The sequence below is a fragment of the Heterocephalus glaber genome, unplaced genomic scaffold (genome assembly GCF_053883595.1).
Source record: "Heterocephalus glaber isolate CG9 unplaced genomic scaffold, H.glaber_assembly_v1.0 deba00001472, whole genome shotgun sequence".
NCBI lineage: Eukaryota > Metazoa > Chordata > Mammalia > Rodentia > Bathyergidae > Heterocephalus > Heterocephalus glaber.
The window spans coordinates 38,278,791-38,301,201 of NW_028258315.1; the positions used below are offsets into that span (position 1 = coordinate 38,278,791).

At 36.7% G+C, this 22,411-nt stretch overlaps 1 protein-coding gene across 9 annotated transcripts in view; it reads left to right on the plus strand.

Moving 5' to 3' along the window:
• The window catches only part of Usp6nl (USP6 N-terminal like), a 303,422-nt gene that overhangs the window by 227,115 nt on the left and 53,896 nt on the right, over window positions 1-22,411 (plus strand). For all 9 annotated transcript variants that reach the window (XR_015439473.1, XR_015439471.1, XR_015439469.1 and 6 more), the window contains one exon: window positions 1,898-2,050. Coding sequence is in view for 1 of the 9 variants with exons in the window: in XM_087181952.1 (XP_087038078.1) it covers window positions 1,898-2,050 (153 nt within the window). In the remaining 8 variants the exon portion in view is untranslated. The remainder of the gene's footprint in view (window positions 1-1,897; window positions 2,051-22,411) is intronic.

The window sequence follows — 22,411 nt, forward strand, 5'->3', positions numbered from 1 at the left end:
CTTTGATGTAGGATTGTGGGGTTGCTTACTAGAGCAGAATGAACTTCAAGAGGGCCAGATTAACCATACTTTACATAGGAATTAGAATTCCCATTACAAGATAATCTCTGTATTGTTCATACTTTTCAAGAAAAGGATTCAAAAGAGTTTTATTTCCCTTACGCCCAATCCTCAACAAATAGACTAAAGCAGGGAAACAGAACAATTGACAACAAATTGTCTTCTAAGACTCAAGGTTTTAATAACCCAGGTGAAATCCCTTCCTCTTTCTTCTTTTCCTTCACCCTTGCCTCACTTTCTTTATCTCCTGTCTCTCTTTCTGGATCATAAGTAGACCAAATTATAGAACAAAACTATACTTTTTACTGAGAAATACTAATTTTTTTAAAAAACAGAAAGTAAAAACATAATGTTATATTTCCTTGCACTCTTTTCCTTAAATTATTTTACTTATAAGGCCCTTGATCAGTTTTAACAAGTGAAAAGTTTCCTCCCCCTTTGTAAATAAACTTTAATCACAGAAATTACTTTATCTGGCAGAATATCATTAGACTAAGCTGTGGAAAAACCTATCTCCTGCTGTGTTTTTTTCTTAGGGAACCAAAACTCAAGGACTTAAATGTATTTCCTTCGCTCCCACCAAGTGTTAAAAACTGAATAATAATTGAGCAAGAGGAATGGAGAGATGTTTCTCATGGGATACAAAGTTCTTCAGCAGGAGGAATCCTTTTTGCGGATCTGTTGCACAGCATAGTTACTATGACTAATACAAATGTGTAGTATACTTGAAAATTGCCCCAAAAGCAGATGTTCTTATCACAGAAATAAGTATGTTTAGTGATGAGTATATCAGTTAGGTTGATTTAATCATTCCACAATGGTATAGATATATCAAAACATCACATTGTACATCATAAATATATATAGTTTTTCATTTGCCAGTACAAAAATAAAAGTTGGTCATTTGCCAATTCAAAAAACCCAGAAAAACCTCTTTCTAGGTACTTTAATCAATAGTTAGGTGAAGCTTAGATTTTTTTCTCTTTCTTCCTTTCTTCCTGATCGCCTTAAAAATAGACATTATTACTGGAGGACTATCAAACAGTGGCTTTAAATACAGTACTTGAAAAAATGAGGAACAGTCTAAATGCCCATTACTAAATGACTAAGAAAAGTATAATGCATTCATTGCACTATGATGTCATTATTAATGATGGTATAAAATCATATTTGTTGAAGGGAGAGATAACAGTGGTATGTTATTGTATGAGAACAAAAGCAGGAAGATGAATGACTTGGTATAATTTGGTTTTGTAAATTCATATACACACAGGAATATACACATCTATTTGTAGGGTATTGAGCAGTGTGGTCTTACCAGATGTTTACTTTCTGCTTTGTGTCTGTAGTTTAAAGTTTTTTCCAATAAAATTTATAAGTAAAAATAAAACTCACAAATGAAATTAATAATCCATTCCTGGGAAAATACTAAAACACTAATAAATATGGACTTAAAAGTGGATTTGCCTATGGCTATTGGAACTTGGAATCAAGAAGAGAAAGGCCTTGTGTCTTCCTGCGTGGCTATATCTGTTGTCTCTGTGAAGCTCTTGCTCCGGGTTATATCAGTGCCTAGATATGGTTACCCTTAAGCCAATAAGAAAATACTTGGCTATATTTTCCCCTCCCCCTTTGCCTCCAGTAAAAGTAACCTGTTTTTATGTGACTATTTTACTATCAGACAATGTCTGTATCACTGAGTTTCAGTGATATTTACAATGCCATGTTTAAGTGATGTATGTTCTTTTTAAAGCCACTTTTTAAAAGTATTCAAAATATATTTTCACCCTAAAGTAATTTTTGACTCAACATTTGTATTTCTCTGATACTTTCTTAGAACATCTAATGAAATTGTCTATGGAAGAACTTGTAGAATTTCTTCAGGAGACTCTAGCAAAGGACTTTTTCTTTGAAGATGATTTTGTAATAGAGCAACTTCAGATTTCTATGGCAGAACTAAAGCGGGCAAAGTTAGACCTCCCAGAACCTGGTAAGAAATATCCCCCTATATTTTGAATTATAACTTAGATTGAAACACATGGTATCATTAGCGTGGGTCTTTTTCAAAGCATAAGCATTATACTTGTGATGATGTAATAGAAATCCATATATTACCAGTACTTAAGGCTTTTTTTTTTCCTAAGAAAAAGCCCGTAAACATATCAACTAAAACTACTTCTCCTATACCTCAAAGAACTAGGACTAGAGGTTCCATTTGACCCAGCTATTCCCCTGCTGGGTGTCTTCCCCAAAAGAATTAAAAGAATCATACCACAGTGATATATGTGTACCTATGTTTATAGCAGCACAGTTTGTAATAGCTAAAGCTTGGAAACCGCCCAAGTGCCCATCAACTGGAAACTGGATAAAGAAGATGTGGATTTTTTGTAAAATGGAGTATTACTCAGCCATAAAGAACAAGAAACTAGAGACATTTATAGCTAAATTGATGCATATTGAGGCCATACTCTTAAGTGAAATAAATAGGACACACATGTGTAAATACCTATAGTTTCTCTAGTGTGAGAAACTGAAAGTGTAAATAAGGATTAAAATGATTAAAATGAATAATTGATAATTTGAAATAGGAAGAAAAGGTCCAAAGGGGTAGGGGAAGTGAGAGGGGAAAGGGAAAGAAAAGAAGGGAAAGGAAAAATTATGAGAAAAGGAAAAAATGGAAACAAAGTCTTTGTAAATAGGGAAGGGTGGAGGGAGTGAAAGGCGCACAGGGAATGGGGAAAAAATTAGAACCAAGATACATCATGTACAGGTACAAGCACCCAATGATAAATGTAAACGTATTGTATACCTAAAATGTACCAATAAAAGAATTTAAGCAAAAAACCCAAAAAAACCAAAAAACTACTTCTCCTAATGGAAAACTGTGGTATTCCTACTCAAATTTTGAAATTTGGTTGGTAATTAATACTGTTTCAGTATTTAGAAGTAACTATGGTGTTACTTACTAGCATAACAGTAAGGACTCTACTTTCACCATCTCATTTTCTGAAACCATATCCAGTGGTAGAGCAAGTGAAGCCCATTTTATAGATGAGGAAACTGATACTTAAATGTGAAGCTACAGAACCACCAAATAGCATTACCAAGAGTAGAATTCAGGGCTTTTTGTTTGTTTTGTTTTGTTATGTGTTTTGAAACAGGGTCTCGCTGTGTAGTTCAGGCTGGATTTAAACTCACCGTGTAGCCCAGGCTGGCCTAGAACTCACAGTGACCCCTCTGTCTCAGCCTCCTAAGTGCTTGGATTACAGGTGTGCACCACCACACCCAGCAAGTTCAGTTTTTCTAATAACCGGACTACAGCCCTGCAGTAGATTGCAGTGTAGACAATATATTTTATTCACATTACTTCAAAGCATTTTTCAATACCTACTAGTAGGCTTTCTGATAAGTGCTCTGAATAAGAAACGGAAGAGAAGAGTGTGTTTCTTGCTCCCAGGATGGACACAGGGAAAATGGAATGTGCACAGATGATAACAAACATAAAGTGAATGGGTGAGTAATAGAGCTAGACAGAAGAAATGGGGAGAGAAAGGAGGTAGTGAAGAAAGGGAGAAAAAAGAAAATATAGAAAGATCACAGTAGGAATAACTTTTAAGAGTTTTGACCAGATGTTATTTGACAGAGTATGATATCTTGAGAAGTTATTTTTTCCTTTTCACTTGTGTAGCAGTGGATGGGATGATAAGAGGCAAGAAAAGTGAACAGATTGCAGATGAGAAAAGTAAAGAAAGTCAGTTATTTATGCCCTGAGGTAGAGGTGGATTTGACACTTCCTGATCCATGTGTCATCTTGGATGTTCCTGTACAGAAGGAAGACAGAATTATACTTAAGAAAAATACTTATTTCCCTTCAGTAAAAACTAAAATGCTCTGCTTTACTTTTTTTTGGGGGGGGGTACCGTGGTTCGAACTCGGGTCCTTGCCCTTGCGATACAGGCGGCATAACTACTGAGCTAAATCCCCGGCTCTGCTTTACTTACTTTATTGAGAGGGGTTTAATCAGCACTTCACTGAGCTTTGGGGTCATAAGGATTGACTAGAAAACAACCCCTCCTGGCAGTAATTGAGTTTGAGCCTTGTGAAACTATTGCCTCTGCTAAGTGAGGTCAGCCCCTCCTTGCTCAGTGTAATAATGTCCATTTTCTACTACTTCTTTCCTGTAGCAGGAAATGCATTTGGAACAGCAATTACTAAATTCTTGCTATTTTAACATTTATTTAAAAATGTCCTACCTACTTTTTAAAGGCGTTTAAAGCAATTTAGTAAAAGACACTTGTAAAAAAAAATACATATATTGTAGAACTGTTTGAACTGGAGATTAAAGTTTGAAACCTATTCAGTGGAATGGGATGATAATAATGATTTATCATCTAATTAGCAGTTGATATTTTTTTAAATGCCATGTACTACAGGCACTCTTTCATTTAATTCTTAAAAATAATTCTAAGAAAAATTATTGATCCTCAGTATGATCTTTTCAGTAGAAAGTGATAGAATGAGCATGGAGAGCAGGGCAGATGATAAAGGGAGAGGGATAGGTAAATAAATACCAGAAACTTACCACTGTAACATTACCTACTTACCTACTACTGTAACCTTTATTTTGGGGTGCTTTTTTGTTTTTTTTGGTCCTTGGCCTGCCCAAAATATGAGCTATATTTGAAACATTAAGACAAGTAAACTGTATACCAAAAATTTTAATGTCATATCTATCCTAAAAATATATATGAGCTGGGCACTGTGGTACACACCTATGGATGGGAGAATACCTTGAGCCTAGGAACTAGAGGGCTGTAGTGAGACTGTCTTAAAAAAAAACCAGAAAACCATGGATGAATGTTTCTTCGTTTGGTTCTGTGCATACTGCATCAGTTTGTTCTCTCACCAGTGATTTATGACAGACCCACACAGATAAATGGTGTTGTTAAATTTTTAATTTTTTGGCAGGTTGGATAGAGTATTCCATTGTTGTTTTGATTTGCTTTTCTTTAAGTGTAGCATCACATATTTATTGGACATTTTATTTCTTTTTCTTTTAATTTCTGTGTTCATCATCTGCCATTTTCTATTGGTCTGTTCATATAAGTTCTTGGTAAATTAAGGAGATTGGCTAGTTTATTATATGTGTTGTAGATACTTTCTATACAATGTTCTTATTGTGGCTTTATGTTGTTGTTGTTGTTTTTAATGCTGGACATCAAACTCAGGACCCTCATATGCTAGGCAAGTGTTCTATTTTAAAAATAAAAGTTTTTTTAAAATATAAAAAACCTTTTTAATTAGCAAGGAATCTGTGGCACGATGTCATGACACTGTACAGATGCAGTTTCCTTTAAACCTTTCCCTTGGTGGCTTTGCATTCTAATGATAAGACACCTAAATCAAATATTTGTGTAGTATCTGCAAAATAGTAATTTTTCAAATTCAGTGATTTCTTTTACATTTTTTGTCATACTTTCTTTTGTAACAGAGCTTTCCCTGTCTTGTCAGCCATGGCTTTTTGGTTACCTTAAAATGTAGTTCCTACTGAAAAGGCAGAATAAATGCTTACTTTTTTTCTCTTTACAAGTCTTTTCTTTTTCCATATTCTATTCAGATGAAGATGTTTGGTAGAGCTTTTGTAAGTTAGAGAAAGTCATTCTGGTTAGAAACTCACTGCCAGTATATTTAGCTAAATATACAGAAGAATTAAGACAAGATTTTTCTTAGAATAATTGAGAAAGCCACTTTAATCCTTTTAAGTATCACGAAATATCAAACTGAAGGAATCTTTTAAAGAAAGAGGCCGCTTTGACTGTGGTACCTGTGCTTTTTTTCTTATAGAAATTTGAATTGATATTTTTTTAATAGAGAACAAACTTTACCAGCTTCCATATTACATTTTATCTTTTATATGGCCTTTCGTACTGGTAGTAAAAATTTTTGACTGGAAAATAGTAAAAAAAGTTCCATTTGTGCTTGTTTACAGAAACACTGTGGTTTTTTTTTGTACCAGAGATCAAACTTGGGACCTTGTGCTTTCGAGGCAGGTGGTGGAACCACTGAGCTAAATCCCCGGTCCCATAGGTTTTTAAAATTAGAATTTATTTATTAAAGTAACAAACTGAGAAACATAGTTCTTTGTATTTAATTCAATTTACAGAAGTTAGCATACTATTTTTTATATATATTATTTTATTGGTACATTTTAGGTATACAATATAATGACGTTCATCATTGGGGATTTGCATCTTTACACACTGTATCTTGGTTCTTATTTTTTTCCCCATTCCCCTGCCCTCCAACCCCTCGATCCCCCCATATTTACAAAGATTTTGTTTCCATTTTTTTCATTTTCTCATATTAATTCCATTCCCTTCTTTCCTTTCCCCTATCCCTCCAACTTTCCCTTTGCCCCCCACCCCCCATTTTTAAACTTTTTTCCTTTTTTTGGTACTGGGGATTGAACTTGGGGCGGGGCGGGGGGGGGGGCTTGGGCCTATGAGGCAGGCGACGGAACCACTGAGCTAAATCCCCAGCCCTGCCCTTTTTCTTACTATTTCACATTATCTATTATACCTTTTAGTCCTTATTTACACTTTCAGTTTCTCACACTAGAGAAACTGATTGGTATTCACACATGTGTGTCCTATTAATTTCACTTAAGAGTATTAGCTCAATCTGCATCCATTTAGCTATAAATGCCTCTAATTTCTCATTCTTTATGGCTGAGTAATACTCCATTTTATTAAAAAACCACATTTTCTTTATCCAGTCTCCAGTTGATGGGCAGTTGGGCTATTTCCAAGTTTTAGCTATTACAAATTGTGCTGCTATGAACATGGGTGCACATATATTGCTGTGGTATGATTCTTTTAATTCTTTGGGGAAGATACCCAGCAGGGGAATAGCTGGGTCAAATGAGACTTCCAATCCTAGTTCTTTGACGTATCTCCATAGTGATTTCCACAGTGGTTTCACTAGTCTACACTCCCACCAGCAGTGGAGCAGGGTTCCTCTTTCCCCACAGCCCCGCCAGCATTTGTTATTGGTTGATTTCATGATAGCAGCCATTCTTTCTGGGGTGAGGTGGAATCTCAGCATTGTTTTCATTTGCATCTTTCGAATGACCAGTGATGTTGAACATTTTTTCATATGTTTATTTGCTATTTCTACTTCTTTGTCTGGCAAATGTCTGTTCATTTCACATGCCCATTTTTGGATTGGATCTTTAAATTTGGGGGTCTGATTTTTTAAAGTTCTTTATATATTCTAGATAGTAAACTCTTGTCTGTGGAACTGCTGGTGAAAATTTTTTCCCACATTGTGGGTTGTCTCTTCACACTGTTGGTGGTTTCTCTTGCTGTGCAGAAGCTTTTTAGTAAAAAGAGATCCCACTTGTTGATTGTGCTAGTTCATGGGCAACTGAGGTTTTGTTCATAAAATCTTTTCCTACTCCATTGTCTTCAAGAGTTCTACCTAACCTCTCTTCCAGCCAGTTTAGTGTTTATGTTTTAATATTTAGAACTTTAATCCATTTTCATTTTAGTTTAGTGCATGGTGAGAGATAGAGGTCTAGTTTTAATCTTTGGCAAGTTGAAACCCAATTTTTCCAGCACCGTTTATTAAAGAGACTATCTTTCCTCTGGTGAGGGTGTTTGGGTTCTTTGTCGAAGATAAAGTGGCTGAGTATTCTGGAGTTATTTCTGCATCTTCTAATCTGTTCCACTGGTCTTTGGGTCCGTTTCTTTGCCAGTATCATGCTGTTTTTATCAGGTAGCTTTGTAGTATAGTTTCAAGTTGGGGATTGTGATACCCCCTACCTTGTCTTTATTGCCTAGAATTGCTTTTGCTATCCTAGGTCTCTTCTTGTTCCAAATGAATTTTTGGATTGTTTTCTGAAGGTCCGTGAAATATGATGTTGGGATTTCAATTGGGATTGCATCGAATCTATATAGCAGTTTTGCAAGTATGATCATTTTCACTATATTTGTTCTTCCTACCCAGGAGCAATGAATGTCTTCATTTTCTGATATCATCTTCAATCTCTTTTTTTCAGAGTGCTATAGTTTTCAGAGTACAGGTCTTTGATTTCTTTTGTTAGCTTGATTCCTAAGTATTTCAATTTTTTGGGTGCTATTGTGAAAGGAATTGTTTGCCCCATTTCTCTCTCAGAGAGTCTGTTATTCATGTACAGGAAAACTACTGATATGTGTGTGTTGACCTTGTATCCAGCTACTTTACTGAATTTGGTTATTAAGTGTAGGAAGACTTTGGTGGAGTTCTTGGAGTCTTCTATATTACAGTATCATGTCATCTGCAAATAATGGCAATTTGACTTCCTCATTTCCTATCCTTATTCCTTTTATTTCTTTCTCTTGACTAATTGCTATGGCTAATGTTTCCAAAACGATATTGAACAGGAGTGGTGATAGTGGCCATCCTTGTCTTGTTCCTGATTTTAGTGTGAAGGATTTCAGTTTTTGACCATTTAGTATGATACTGGCTGTTGGTTTTTTCAAGGATGGCTTTTATCAGATTGAGGTAGAGAGCGTCTATTCCAGTTTTGGTTTTTATCATGAATGCATGTTGGATTTTGTTGAATGCTTTTTCTGCATCTATTGAGGTGGTCATATGGTTTTTGTTCTTGGGACTGTTAATATAATATATTATATTTATTGATTTGTGTATGTTGAACCATCCCTGCATCCCTGGGATGAATCCTTCTTGGTCAAGGTGTATGATCTTCTTGATGATCTTCTGCATTCTATTTGCCAGTATCTTATTAAAGATTTTTGCATCTATGTTCATTGGTGAGATTGGCCTATAGTTCTCTTTTTTGGTTGGGTCTTTCTCTGTTTTGGAGATCAAGGTGATGATTGCTTCCAGGGATGATTTTGGGAGTATTGCCTCCCTTTCAATTACATTAAAGAGTTTAAACAGTAGTGGCAGCAGTTCCTCTCTAAATGTCTTGTAGAATTCAGCAGTGAAGCCATCAGAGCCCGGGGTTTTCTTAGTTGGTAATTTTTAAATTACATTTTCAGTTTCCTTGATACTAAGTTGTTTAGAAGTTTTAGGTCTTCTTGGTTCAACTTTGGTAATTCATATGTATCTAGGAATCTGTCCATTTTCTTTTGTATTTTCCATCTTATTGGTGTGTAGATTCTCGAAGTAGGTATTGATGATCCTCTGGATTTCTTGTTGGGTCCATTGTAATTTCATTCTTTTCATTCCTAGTTGCATATATTTTGGCCTTTTTTTTTTTTTGATAAGGTTGGCTAAGGGTTTGTGAATTTTGTTTATTCTTTCGAAGAACCAACCCTTGGCTTCATTGATTTTTTTTGTATCATCCTCTTAGTCTGCATTGATTTCTGCCTTGATCTTTATAATTTCCTCCCTTGTATGAGCTTTGGATTTGTCCTACTCTTCTTTTTCTAGAAGCTTGAGGTGCAGTATCAGGTTTTTTAATTGAGCTTGCTGTGTTTTCCTAGTATGAGTATTCACTGCTATGAATTTCCCTCATAAGACTGCTTTCATTGTGTCCCATAGATTGTGATATGTTGTATTGTTATTGTCATTTAATTGAAGGAACTGTCTGATTTCTTCTTTAATTTCCTCTGTGACCCATTGGTTATTCAGAAGTGTGTTGTTCAATTTGCACGTGTTTATGAAATTTTTGTGGTTTCTTTTGGTATTGATCTCCAGTTTCATCACACTATGGTCTGTTAATATACAGGGGATAACTTCAGTTCCTTTGCACTTACTTAAACATGTTTTATGAGCGAGTATATGGTCTTTCTTGGAGAATGAAACATGTGCAGCTGAAAAGAATGTGTATTCTGACTTTGTGGGGTGGAACACTCTGTAAACATCTGTTAAGTTCATTTGTTCAAGAGTTTGAGTTCTAGTATTTTGTTATTTTTTTGTCTAGTTGATCTATCTATCTCTGAGAGTGGGGTGTTGAGGTCCCCCAATACCATTGTATTAGTGCTTATTTCATTTTCCTTGTCTTTTAGTATTTGTTTCATATAGTTGGGTACACTAGTGTTTGTTGCATATATATTTATGATTGTCATCTCTTCGTCTTGGATTGTTCCCTTTACAAGGATATAGTGTCCTTCTTTGTCGTTCTTTATCAGTGTTGCTTTGAAATTCATTTGATCTGTGAAGAGGATAGCTACTCCTACTTTTTGGGGGGTTTCTATCACATGAAGTATTGTTTTCCACCCTTTAACTTTCAGTCTTTGAGTTTCTTTTTGAATTAGGTGTGTTTCTTGTATGCAGCATATTGTTGGATCTTGCTTCTTGACCCATTGTGCCAGTTTATTTCTTTTGATTATTAAATTGAGACCATTAACATTGATGGTTATAACTGATACATATTGACTTATCCTTATCGTGGCTTTTTCTTTTTGTTGGATTCTCCCCTTTTGGGTTTAATTTCTTGTCATGCCTGATAGATTCATTCTGTTGGGCTTTGTGGGGTTTTAATCCTAATTGTCTTTTCCTAGGATTTTGTCTAACAGTTTTTGGAGTGCTGGTTTGGTATTCATGAAGTTCCTAAGGTGTTCTTTGTCATGAAAGTATTTTATTTCTCCATCTATTTATTGATTGATTGATTGATTGATTCCAGTGATTGAGCTCAGGACCTTGTGCTTGCCAGGCAGGTGGCGGAACCACTGAGCTAAATCTCTGGCCCCTCTCCATCAATTTTAATGATAGTCTTACAGGGTACATCAATCTGGGTTTTAGGTTGTTTTCTCTTAGGGCTTGAAATACGTCACTCCAAGCCCAGCTTGCCTTGAGGGTTTGTGCTCAGAAGTCTGCTGTGATTCTGATGGGCTTTCCTTTGTATGTGATTTGTTTCTTTTCTCTAACTGCTTGTAGAATTTTGTCCTTTTGTTGGATTTCTGGAATCTTAACTATTATATGCTTTTGTGTAGATTTTTTTTTGATCATGGCTAGTTGGAGTCCTGTATGCCTTACTTTTCTGTATGTCAAGTTCTTTTCCCATACTTGGGACATTTTTTGCCAGTACTTCTGTGAATAGTTTTTTTTATGTCATCTGCACTCTCCTGTTTCTCATTGACTCTGACCTGTCTTATGTTATTCTTCTTTGCATCATCTAGTAGCTGCTGGATTGATTTGTCATGGTCCCTTAGTAGATTGGAGAAATTTTTCTTTTCCTGGTCACTAATTGCAATCCTATCTTCTATATCTGAAATTCTATCCTCATGCTCAGCCATTCTGCTGCATAAACTTTCAATGGGTTTTTAATCTCCTGGAAATCTGTTTGCATCTGTTTTATGGATTCCGTTTGTTTCCTATGTTAAAATTCCATCATGTTCCTCAGCTCCTCTATTTTTTTTTATCTGTGTCTGCGCTAGATTTATTAATCATGTTTTGCACTATGGGCACAATCTTTTTTGTTATCTTAGAAATTATTTCTGATTTCATTTTTTCCAGGTCCTCTTTCATTGCCAATTCAGGGAGTCCAGGTGGTTGAGTATCAGATTGTTCCATCTCCTTTCCCTTTGGGGTTGCCTTAGGCGATCTGGAAAGCTGGTTTTGAGACTTATTTATGTGTCTTTTCATTTCAAGAGATGCAACCTGCTATGCCTTTGTTGAAGTAACTTTTTGTTCACCCAGTGGTCTTCAATTCTCAGCAAGCCATGGAGCAACCTCTTTTCTGCTGCCCACCAGTGGACCAATTCAGAATGATTGCCTTCTGGATCCCTGAGCTGACCTATTTTCTGGGTGGGGCCTGTGCACAGTTAGGATGGTATCTAGGTGTGCCTCTGGCTAGGGCCTGCTCCCCTATGTAGCTGTTGTCTGGGAGGGCCTTTGGCTAGGAGCTGTGCACCCCAGACCCTGGTGTCTGAGCAGGGTCCCCATGCACTTTCTGATGGTATGGGGTAGGCCTCTAGCTGATGCTTGTAGGCCTGTGCAACTCTTTTCTGGGCTGCCCTTCGGCTTGGCCTTGTGTACCCAAGCCACTGGTGTCTAAGCGGGGCCCTGGTTGGGACCTGCCTGCAGCCGCCGCTCTGGTCCACACTGTTACTCACATAATATATCTCCATAGTATTTTTAAGTCTAGAAGATTTTAACATTTTTCTCTTGTAAGGGAACTTTAGATAGCATTTTGATTCCACTTATAAACATTTCTATAAATATTTAAAGTTGTATTTATAAATATATCCACTTTTCTTTAAATACAACTTTCCAGTTTAATAACAAAACCTTTCTTCTAAAATAACTTATAAATCTAATTCTGAAACTTAAGAGTATGTTGAACCTTAGTGAAGCTCAGCCAGTCCCAGCACTGGGAAGGAAGCTCCCTGCCTCCATCCCAGGCTCCTAGGGAGAGAGGGTGAGCTGGTCCCAGCACTCGGAAGGAAGCTCCCCAACCGCCATCCCAGGCTCCTAGGGCAGTGAAGCTCAGCCGGTCCCAGCACCTGGAGGGAAGCTCTCCGCCTCCATCCCAGGCTCCTAGGGCAGAGAGGGTGAGCCGGTCCCAGCACCCGGAAGGAAGCTCCCCCACTGCCATCCCAGGCTCCTAGGGCAGTGAAGCTCAGCCAGTCCCAGTACCTGAAAGGAAGCTCCCCGCCTCCATCCCAGGCTCCTAGGACAGTGAAGCTGAGCCGGTCCCAGCACCCAGAAGGAAGCTCCCCCACTGCAATCTCAAGCTCCTAGGGCAGAGAAGCTGAGCTGCGTGGGCACCAGAAGCCCCCCCCACCCCCCCGTGGAAATGAGAAGACACATAAACAAGCCTCAAAAACAGACTTCTGGATCACCTACAGCAACTCTAAAGGGAAATGAGATGGGACACTCTGATACTCAACCATCTGGACTCTCTGAACTGGCAACAAAAGAGGATCTGGGAAAAATGAAATCAGAAATAATTACTCAGATAACAGGAAAGATTTTGCTCATGGTGCAAGACATGATTAATAAATCTAGAGAGGACACAGATAAAAAATAGAGGATCTGAGGAACATGATGGAATCCCAACATAGGAAACAAATGGAATCCATAAAAGAGATACAAACAGTTTTCCAAGAGATTAAAATCTCCATCAAAAGTCTGTGCAGCAGAATGAACCAGTGTGAGGATAGAATTTCACATATAGAAGATAAGATTGCAATTAGTGACCAGGAAAAGAAAAATTGCTTTAAAATTGTAAGGGGACACGAGAAATCAATCCAGCAGCTGCTGGACGATGCAAAGAAGAATAACATAAGACTGATTGGAGTCAATGAAGAAAGGGGAGAGAGTGCAGATGACATAAAAAAACTCTTCACAGAAGTGATGGCAGAAAACTTCCCAAGGAGGGGAAAAGAACTTGACATACAGATAAGTGAGGCATATAAGACTCCAGCTGGCCTTGATCAAGAAAAATCTACACATAGGCATATAATAGTTAGGGTTAGGGTATAAATACACATATATTCACCATTGGGATCTTGTACCATTACATGAGTCTCTTGTTTCTTATTTTTTTTCCCCTTTCCCTTGCCCTCCCTTCACCCCCTCCACCCTTCCCTATTTGCAAAGACCTCGTTTCCATTTTTTGCCTCTTCTCATATTTTTCCTTTCCCTTTTTCCCTTCCCCTACCCCTCCCAATTCCCCTGCTCTTTTAGACCTTTTCTTCCTGTTACACAATATCAGTTATACATTTCTGAAATTACAATATTGAGATCTAGGAGACATTACCACAGATTTTACAGAATTTAAAAGGATATAGAAAGCATATTACAACAATCTTTTTTGAAATAAATTTGACAACTGCTAAGAAGGACCTTGGAAGACAAATTAATGAAACTAACTCTGGAGGAAATATAAAATATGAATAGCACCTATTAAAGAAAGTATATTCCTAGCTTGAAAACCTACCTGTATGACAGCAGCAGTCTCATAAATATTTTAACTGATAAATTATATCAAACAATTAAAGCAGAAAAAAGAAGGAACACTTCTCCCCTCATTTTAGGAACTCAACATTGTGCTAATCCTAAAACTGGATAAAGATAATAGAAGAAAAAACTATGAACATAGATAGAAATTTGTTTAACAAAACAAACTATTGGAAGTCAGATCTGGCAGGATGTAGAAAGTGGTTTTGTTATAGGGATGGCAGAGTTGGTTCAGCATTGGAAGATCCACCCCAAAAGTCATCTTTTTAACAGAGGAAAGGAAAAAGCCATATGATCCTGTCAGTAGTTGGAGAAAAAGTATTGGACTAAATTCTACAGCTGTTCATGGTAAAAGCTATCAGGAGACTTGAAGTAGAACAGAACCTTCTCAACAGATCAAAGACATGTACTCCATACTTCCAGTGAGAACGCCTTATATGAATGGAGAAGATACAATGCTTTCTCCTTAAGTTGGGGAACAAGGGCAGATATGCTTACTCTTTATCTGTCCATTAAACTTTGAAATCTAGTCCCCACCAAAATAGTCTGTCAAGAAAATGACACAACTAGGATGGGATTGGCATGGCAGAAGCAAAATCTTTATATGTAGATGAAATGATCATCTACAGAGAAAATACTAAGAAATCTCTAGGAGCCTCTAGAACTTGAATTTAGTAGGATTAGAAAACACAAAGTATATATAAAAATTCAGGTCTGTGTATACTTGTTATAAATGAAGAACTGGATATTGAAATTTAAAAGTTATGTAGGAGTACAAAGGACCTAGAAAAGTTAAAAACAAAAACAGTGTTGGAATATGTTTAGTACCTAATTTTAAGACTTCTAAAGCTACAGTAATCAAGGCAGTGTTGGTATAAGGAAAGACATATAGATCATTGGAAAAAAACAGAGAATCTAGAAAGAGAACCATACATATATGGTCCACTGAGTTTTGAAAGATTATTTAACATTAGCATTTTATAGAATATAAACTCGATTCAAGAGCCAAGGAAGAGATAGTGCCTTCAGCAAACGACACTAGAACACCTGGTATCCGTATATAAAAAATTAACCTCAGCCTTTTCTTTCCACACATGAAAATAACTTGAAGGGATCTATGAACCTAAATAAGAAAGCCTAAAAGTATAAAACTTTAAGAAGACATTATAAGGGAAAATATTTATGAATTCAGGGTAGGCAAGAACTACCTAGGATACAAAAAACATGATGTATAAAAGAAAAAAATTGATAAATGAGATTCCATCAAAATTTAGAACTGTAAATGACATCATTAAAATGAAAAGTAGTCCTTAAAACAGACCATATTTACAATGCATATAACCTATGAGCAGAACATATAAAGAATTCTTAAGAGCTCATTAGTAGACAACCCAATTAAAATGTAGACATAAGAAGATAATAAATAACCAGTATAGCACAAGGAATGGTGTGCAACTCTGGAATCAGAAAAATACTAATCAGTACAATAATAAGATTGAATTATACACTTATTAGGGAGATGAAGTCAAAGGTTTTAAAAGCCTTGTCATGACTTTTTCTTTTTGTTGGATTCTCTCCCATTGCATTTAACTTGTCACGCCCAGTGGATTCATTGTGCTGGGTTTCCTGGGGTTGTGATCCTCATTGTCTTTTCCTAGGGTATTGTCTAAAATTGTTTGGAGTGCCGGTTTGGTATTCATGAAGTTCCTGAGGTGCTCTTTCTCATCAAAGTATCTTATTTCTCCATCCATTTTGAAAGATAGTTTTGCAGGGTACATCAATCTGCATTGGAGGCTGTTTTCCTTTAGGGCTTGAAATACATCACTCCAAGCTCTTCTTGCCTTGAGGGTTTGCATTGAGAAGTCTGCTGTGATTCTGATGGGCTTTTCTTTGTATGTGATTTGTTTCTTTTCTCTCACTGCTTGTAGAATTTTGTTCTCCTGTTGGGTTTCTGGAAGCCTAACTATTACATGCCTATGTGTAGATTTTTTTTGATGAAGGCTAGCTGGAGTCCTGTATGCCTCACTTATCTGTATGTCAAGTTCTTTTCCCCTCCTTGGGAAGTTTTCTGCTGTCATTTCTGTGAACAGTTTTTTTATGTCATCTGCCCTCTCTCCTCTTTCTTCATTGACTCCAGTCAGTCTTATGTTATTCTTTTTTGCATCATCTAGCAGCTGCTGGATTGATTTCTCATGTTCCTTTACATTTTTAAAGCAATTTTTCTTTTCCTGGTCACTAATTGCAATCTTATCTTCTATATGTAAAATTCTATCCTCACACTGGTTCATTCTGCTGCACAGACTTTTGATGGAGTTTTTAATCTCTTGGAAATCTGATTGTATCTCTTTTATGGATTCCATTTGTTTCCTATGTTGGGATTCCATCATGTTCCTCAGATCCTCTATTTTTTATCTGTGTCCTGTCTAGATTTATTAATCATGTCTTGCACCACGAGCAAAATCTTTCCTGTTATTCTGAGTAATTATTTCTGATTTCATTTTTCCCAGATCCTCTTTTGTTGCCAGTTCAGAGAGTCCAGATGTTTGAGTATCAGAGTGTCCCACGTGGTTTCCCTTTGGGGTTGCTGTAGGTGATCTGGAACTCTGCTTTTGAGGCTTGTTCATGTGTGTTTTCATTTCTACGGGGCGGGGGGTGCTTCTGGCGCCCACGCGGCTCAGCTTCTCTGCCCTAGGAGCTTGGGATGGCAGTGGGGGAGCTTCTTTCCGGGTGCTGGGACAGGCTCACCTTCTCTGCCCTAGGAGCCTGGGATGGAGGTGGGGAGCTTCCTTCCGTGTGCTCGGACAGGCTCACCTTCTCTGCCGTAGGAGCCTGGGATGGAGGCGGGAAGCTTCCTTCCTGGTGCTGGGACTGGCTGAGCTTCTCTGCCCTAGGAGCCTGGGATGGAGGCATGGAGCGTCCTTCCGGATGCTGGGACCGGCTGAGCTTCTGTGCCCTAGGAACCTGGGATGGAAGCGGGGAGTTTTCATTCCGGGTGCTGGGACTGGCTCACATTCAGTCTTTTATGGTCGTTGTCTTGTTTCTTTTGCAGTGCTGGGACCAAACCTAGGATCTTGTACATGGTAGGCAAGTGTTCTACCATTGAGCTGCATCCCCAGCTCTACTAATTAGTAATTTTTAAAAAAGAATGAAGTTATATCTTTTTAAATAATAAAATGTACCATCTACAAAAGGTTAGCACAACATATTTTTGGGGGTGATGAACCATACTATGTCATGTTTGCATATACAAACCTCAGTTGTGTGTTCAAAAAATCCCACTTTTTGAAAGTTTGAATGAGTTTTCACTTTTGTTTGTATGATATAAATTGGTGTTCCACATGCTCAATAATTTTTATGTGTGTGAATTGAAACTAAAAAGGGAGGAACATGAAAAAGTTTTTTAAAATTCTTTCCCAAAGATGTATTGAACACATACTTTTAGTGAGAGATGTTTAAATAATCATCTCCTTTGTACTCCTTTATCTTTCAAGTTTAATCTGCTCATAGTCAAATCTATGATGCTAACTACAATAATTTTTTAAAACTATAGCTATAATTTCGAAAGCAAACTTCTAATCAGGGTTGTAGTAAGGTTTGGATTTTATGTTCTCTGGCTAATGGTATATTTAAGAGAAATAAAAATCTTTATTTTTCAGATACGTATTTGATATCCATTTTGTAAAAATATTTAAAAACTTACTTGGAGTTAATATTTGATCTGAAAGGGGATAGGATAACACTTTCCCAGAATAATAGAATAATTTTCCCAGCAGTGGCCCCTCACCATGTCTTACTGAAAATTGTTGGAACAGTGAGAGTACATATGTTCTGTTGTTGTAATTTAAAAGTACAGTGTCACTCATAAGGGAGAGCACTCAGCACTTTGTGTAATTAGATGTCTTTTGTTGGGTGCGAATAGCTACTGATGCCTCCAAGGCAATTCCACTGTGAATCTTGTAGTTGAGTGTGCTGTCCACTGGGTGGTGACAAAGACCTGAATAAGACCAAGGATGGGCAGGCCAGAAGGGATTTCAGAGGGTCCCTTTCCTTTATCTTTTGAGGGGAGTTAGAGTATTCATCTTTTGGCCTTTAAAGAAAAAAAATGGATAGAAATTGTTGCTATTACTCGAAATTGTTAAAACTGGCATAAAAACACAGTATTTGCCACTTACGTGACTGAACATTGGTGAAAAATATCATTAATGTGTTATCTTCACAAAAGCCTCCCCTGGTAAATCTGATAGGAAGGTGGGGCTGCCTTAATTGGAGCACTAATTCTTTAACTCTTGCTTATTCAAGAGAAGGAAAGAGGATGAAATTTTAGACCTGAAGCTGAGCAAAAGTATTAGTGGAATAACGTAATGTTTGTTGAATAGAAGTCCAGGCTGAAGCCTGGATAATAAATATTAAAATACTGATGGCTTACATATAGCTATCTGTTCTGACATTCTTTATGCTTAAAGCTTTCAGTTGCAGTTAGTTGCTTACAGGTCAGAGAAGATAGTTAAACCAAAGTCTGATTGTAGCAGTATTTGTGTATGCCTCTGGGTGTGTGTATATAGTCCCAATAGGTTGAGATAGCTGTAAAAAGATATTATACCAAAATGGTTAATGCTTAATTTGGATCTACTTTTAAAGGAAAAAAGCAGAGAATATTCATTAGCATAGAAACTATTACTGATGTGGCATTTCTTCGTACAGTATCTACACAATATTTCTTTAGTAAAAGTTGAGTAACTAATTATCCAAGAAAACACCTTTATATAGGAGTCAAGTAGACCGTTCCTCTTAATTTCATGATTACTAAGGTTAGTTTGTGCCTGCCAGTGTCCTTGAGTTTTGGTACTGCAGTTGGCACTGAGAGGCCCTTGCCTTGTTCAGCTGTTGTGAACCGGAGCAAATCCCCACTCAGACACGACAGGAGAAAGATGCCCTGCTTTTAGCTTCCCTGTGGCCACCTCCATCTTTGCCTTTACAATTCTTACTGCCCTGTGCTGTCCTCTCTTCTCTTTCTGGTCCTCTCTTGTATTTGCCCACCATGACACTCCTCCCCAACACACACTCATTCCCCTTCATTCTTTCCTCACCTCTTACTCTTCTCTCTGCTCTTCTCTTTCCATTCCTTTTCACTCCTCTTTCAGTGTTACCAGAGGTCCCTTAGGACTTTCTCTGAGATAGAAACAACATACGTACATTGATCACTGTGGAGTTGCTGAGAATATTACACTCCAGATGTATTGGATCATTTGTGGTATATTCCAACAGTGTAAATAGTCAACAAGTATTTCAGGAAGATGGAGGTTGATGCTGGCATCATGGACCATGTGTTTTTTGCACAGGTCAGTATTTTACATGCTAGTCACTGTGGAAAGTAGGAGGGAGCTGACACTGAAACTAAGCAAACCTCAGCACTACATCTGGCCCTGGCACCTGTAAGGGCCCTTTGCTACTATGTAACACCACCGGGGCTGGCTTGTTTACTATCTGAAACATTTGGTTCTTTAAAGCACTTTTTATTTTGGGAGGCTCTTTCTTAATCTTTGTTCATTACAGTCTTCTGTCCTTATTAAAAATTTTCATGGGGCAAAGAGGCCGTAGCCTGTTTCTGACCTGTCAGTGTGAACAGTATGTCATTACTCTTTAACTCGTTGAATTAAATGTGAACAGATACTTTGTCAGAACCTTCATTATAATTCTTATTTTATATAGTGGGAAGGAATACAAAAGAAATAGAAGTCACTGTTAGGTAGGGTATAGTCTGCTAGGGGGAAAGGAAAATATAATTGGAAAGAAATAAGATACTACTTTGGGGATATTTTGCTTTTACTTTTCAGTGGAAAAAAACCCCTGGTTTTAGAGTGGGAAAATAGGAGTATTTGAGTAAATGCTGTTAAGAAATGTGAAGCTATATGAAGCCAAGGTGTGACTAAGAGGTTGGCTACTTGATTGGAGTGAGCATGTTAGGTGGTCTGAAACATCCCATTTTACTAGGTAGCATCCCATTTGAAGAGACATCACTGTGATGGTCAGTCATCTTTGAAAAACTACACAAACAAGTGTTTAAAGGATGTAGGTGAAAAGAATGTAGTTCCACTTTTAAAAAGGAACAAAGGTTTGATTATATAAACCGCAGACAAGTAGGTGTGATGTCTAAGGCAAAAAAAAATCAATAAATGGATTAATTGAAAAATGGATTTTTGAGCACTTAGAAAACAAAGAGAGTGATCACTAATTATGGCCCCACTAAGAATGCCATGCCTGATTAATCTGATTTTGGTTTTGTTACAATTGTTCATTTAAGGGCTGGGGATTAGCTCGGTGGCAGAATGCCTTCCTTTCATGCTCAAGGCTCTGGGTTCAATCCGCATTACCACCAAAAAATTAAAAATTAAAAAAATATGGCTCATTTAGTGAGTCAGATAAAAGCTATCAGACTAGCACATTTAGGTAAAAGTAGATCATATGACATAGTCATATTGGAAAATATTGCTTACAATTTATACACCAAACCACAGGTTAATATCATCTATTAAAACATATTCCATACTTTAAAACTTCATTATGCAAATAATGCATGTTTATAGTAGAAAAACTATGTAGTAGTTAAGCAAAAATAATAAACTGATAGGTTTTTAACCACTACTAGTATTTATTCCTTACAGTCATTTGTGTAAACATATATAGGCTTATGCCCTGTATAATACTCATAATAAATGGGATTATACTGCACATACTGTTCCTAACTTGCTTTTTTACTTGTTAAAATATATTAGTATAACAAATGACTGCTATAGACTTATTTTCCATATTTTATTTCACCATATTTTTGTTTCATAATTGTTATTTAATTTCATAAAACATACACCAAGCATATAATTTTTCTAAAACAATGCAATTTTGAATATCCTTTTTATTTTTAAATTTTTTAGTGGTACATTTATAGTACATAATTAGTACTTTCATTATGGAGACTTGGTGAATGTACATAACACATCTTAATTCTTCTTTTCATCCCCTTCCCTTTTGCAAAAGATCTAATTCCCTGTTTCCTATTACCTTTTAGTTCGCTCTTTATGTTTTGAGTTTCTCCTGTAAATTATGCAGTATTTAAGTTTCTATGTCTTATTTATTTTACTTAACATTATCGTCTCAGAGCACATCCACTATCCTACAAATTACTCAAATTTACCCTTCTTTATGGCAGAGTAGTACTCCATTGTGTATAAATACCACATTGCAGTTTTGAATATCCTAATAGCAGTTATTTTGCATATGCCTTAATTATTAGAGTAAATTCCCAAGGGTGAAATTACCAATATGCACTGTCAAATTGGAGAATTTGTTTCTCTAAATCCCCAGTAGTGAAATATATCAATTTTTGAAGTATTTTAGTTGCACTTCCCTGATAACTTTTATATTTGCTTGCTTTCTCTCCTTTTTTGTTCACATCCTTTATTTAACTTTCTATGTAGGGTACTTCGTTTTGTTACTGATTTTTAAAAGTTTAATATATTTTAGGAAATGAAGGTGATCTATTTTTGATCCTATTCCATTTAATATTTGTTATGACTCACTTAGATGAAAGATTGCTTAGCATGGTGTTTATATTTATGGATGGCATTACATGGGGGAGGTATAGTTAATACTAAATTCCAGGGAGATCTGTGATTGAAATGATGAGTCAAAATAAGGAAAACCAGGGTAAGGATTAATAAGCACTTGGAACTTGTCTGAAAGCAACTATATAGTTTAGGATGATAACTACTAGATACTAGACTTTTTTTTTAATATGTTAACTGCAATCATCACAGCAAATCTATAAAACAGATATTACTGTTTTCATTTATAAATGAGAAATCTGCGACAGAGAGAGGTTATATTAACTTGTCCAAGTTCCAAATAGTAGAGCCTGGATTCCAGGCACAGGTCCTTTGATCCTGTTGGCCCTTAGTCTCTGTATGCCTTGGAGATACAGCTTAACAACATTTCAGAAATAATGTCTGAAAAGGTCAACTAGACAACATAAGAAAGGGCCAGAACAGCCAATCCATTTTCCTCTACAGTGTTTCAGATAAGGGAAATAATTACCCATTCTATTCTGTTTTAGATAGTTCAAATCTAGAATATTACTTAAATTCTGATAAATTCTGAATTACTGCTTAGATGAAGCTCAGTAGTAAAGCATTCACCTAGCATGTGTTACGCTCTCAGTTCAATCCTCAACACTTCAAAAAAGGAGAAAGTCACCATTTCATTTTTATCATTGTTCCTAGATCTGAGTGTCTGTAGAAAGCACTTAGGAAGTCAACATTAGATTGACCATTCCCAGCAATAAGTTGGTGACCACAAGACACAGAAAATGACATACAGGAATCTGGGAAATAGGAACTCTAGATGCCCCTATGGAGGGACCTACTGCCTAGGTCCACCCTCCACA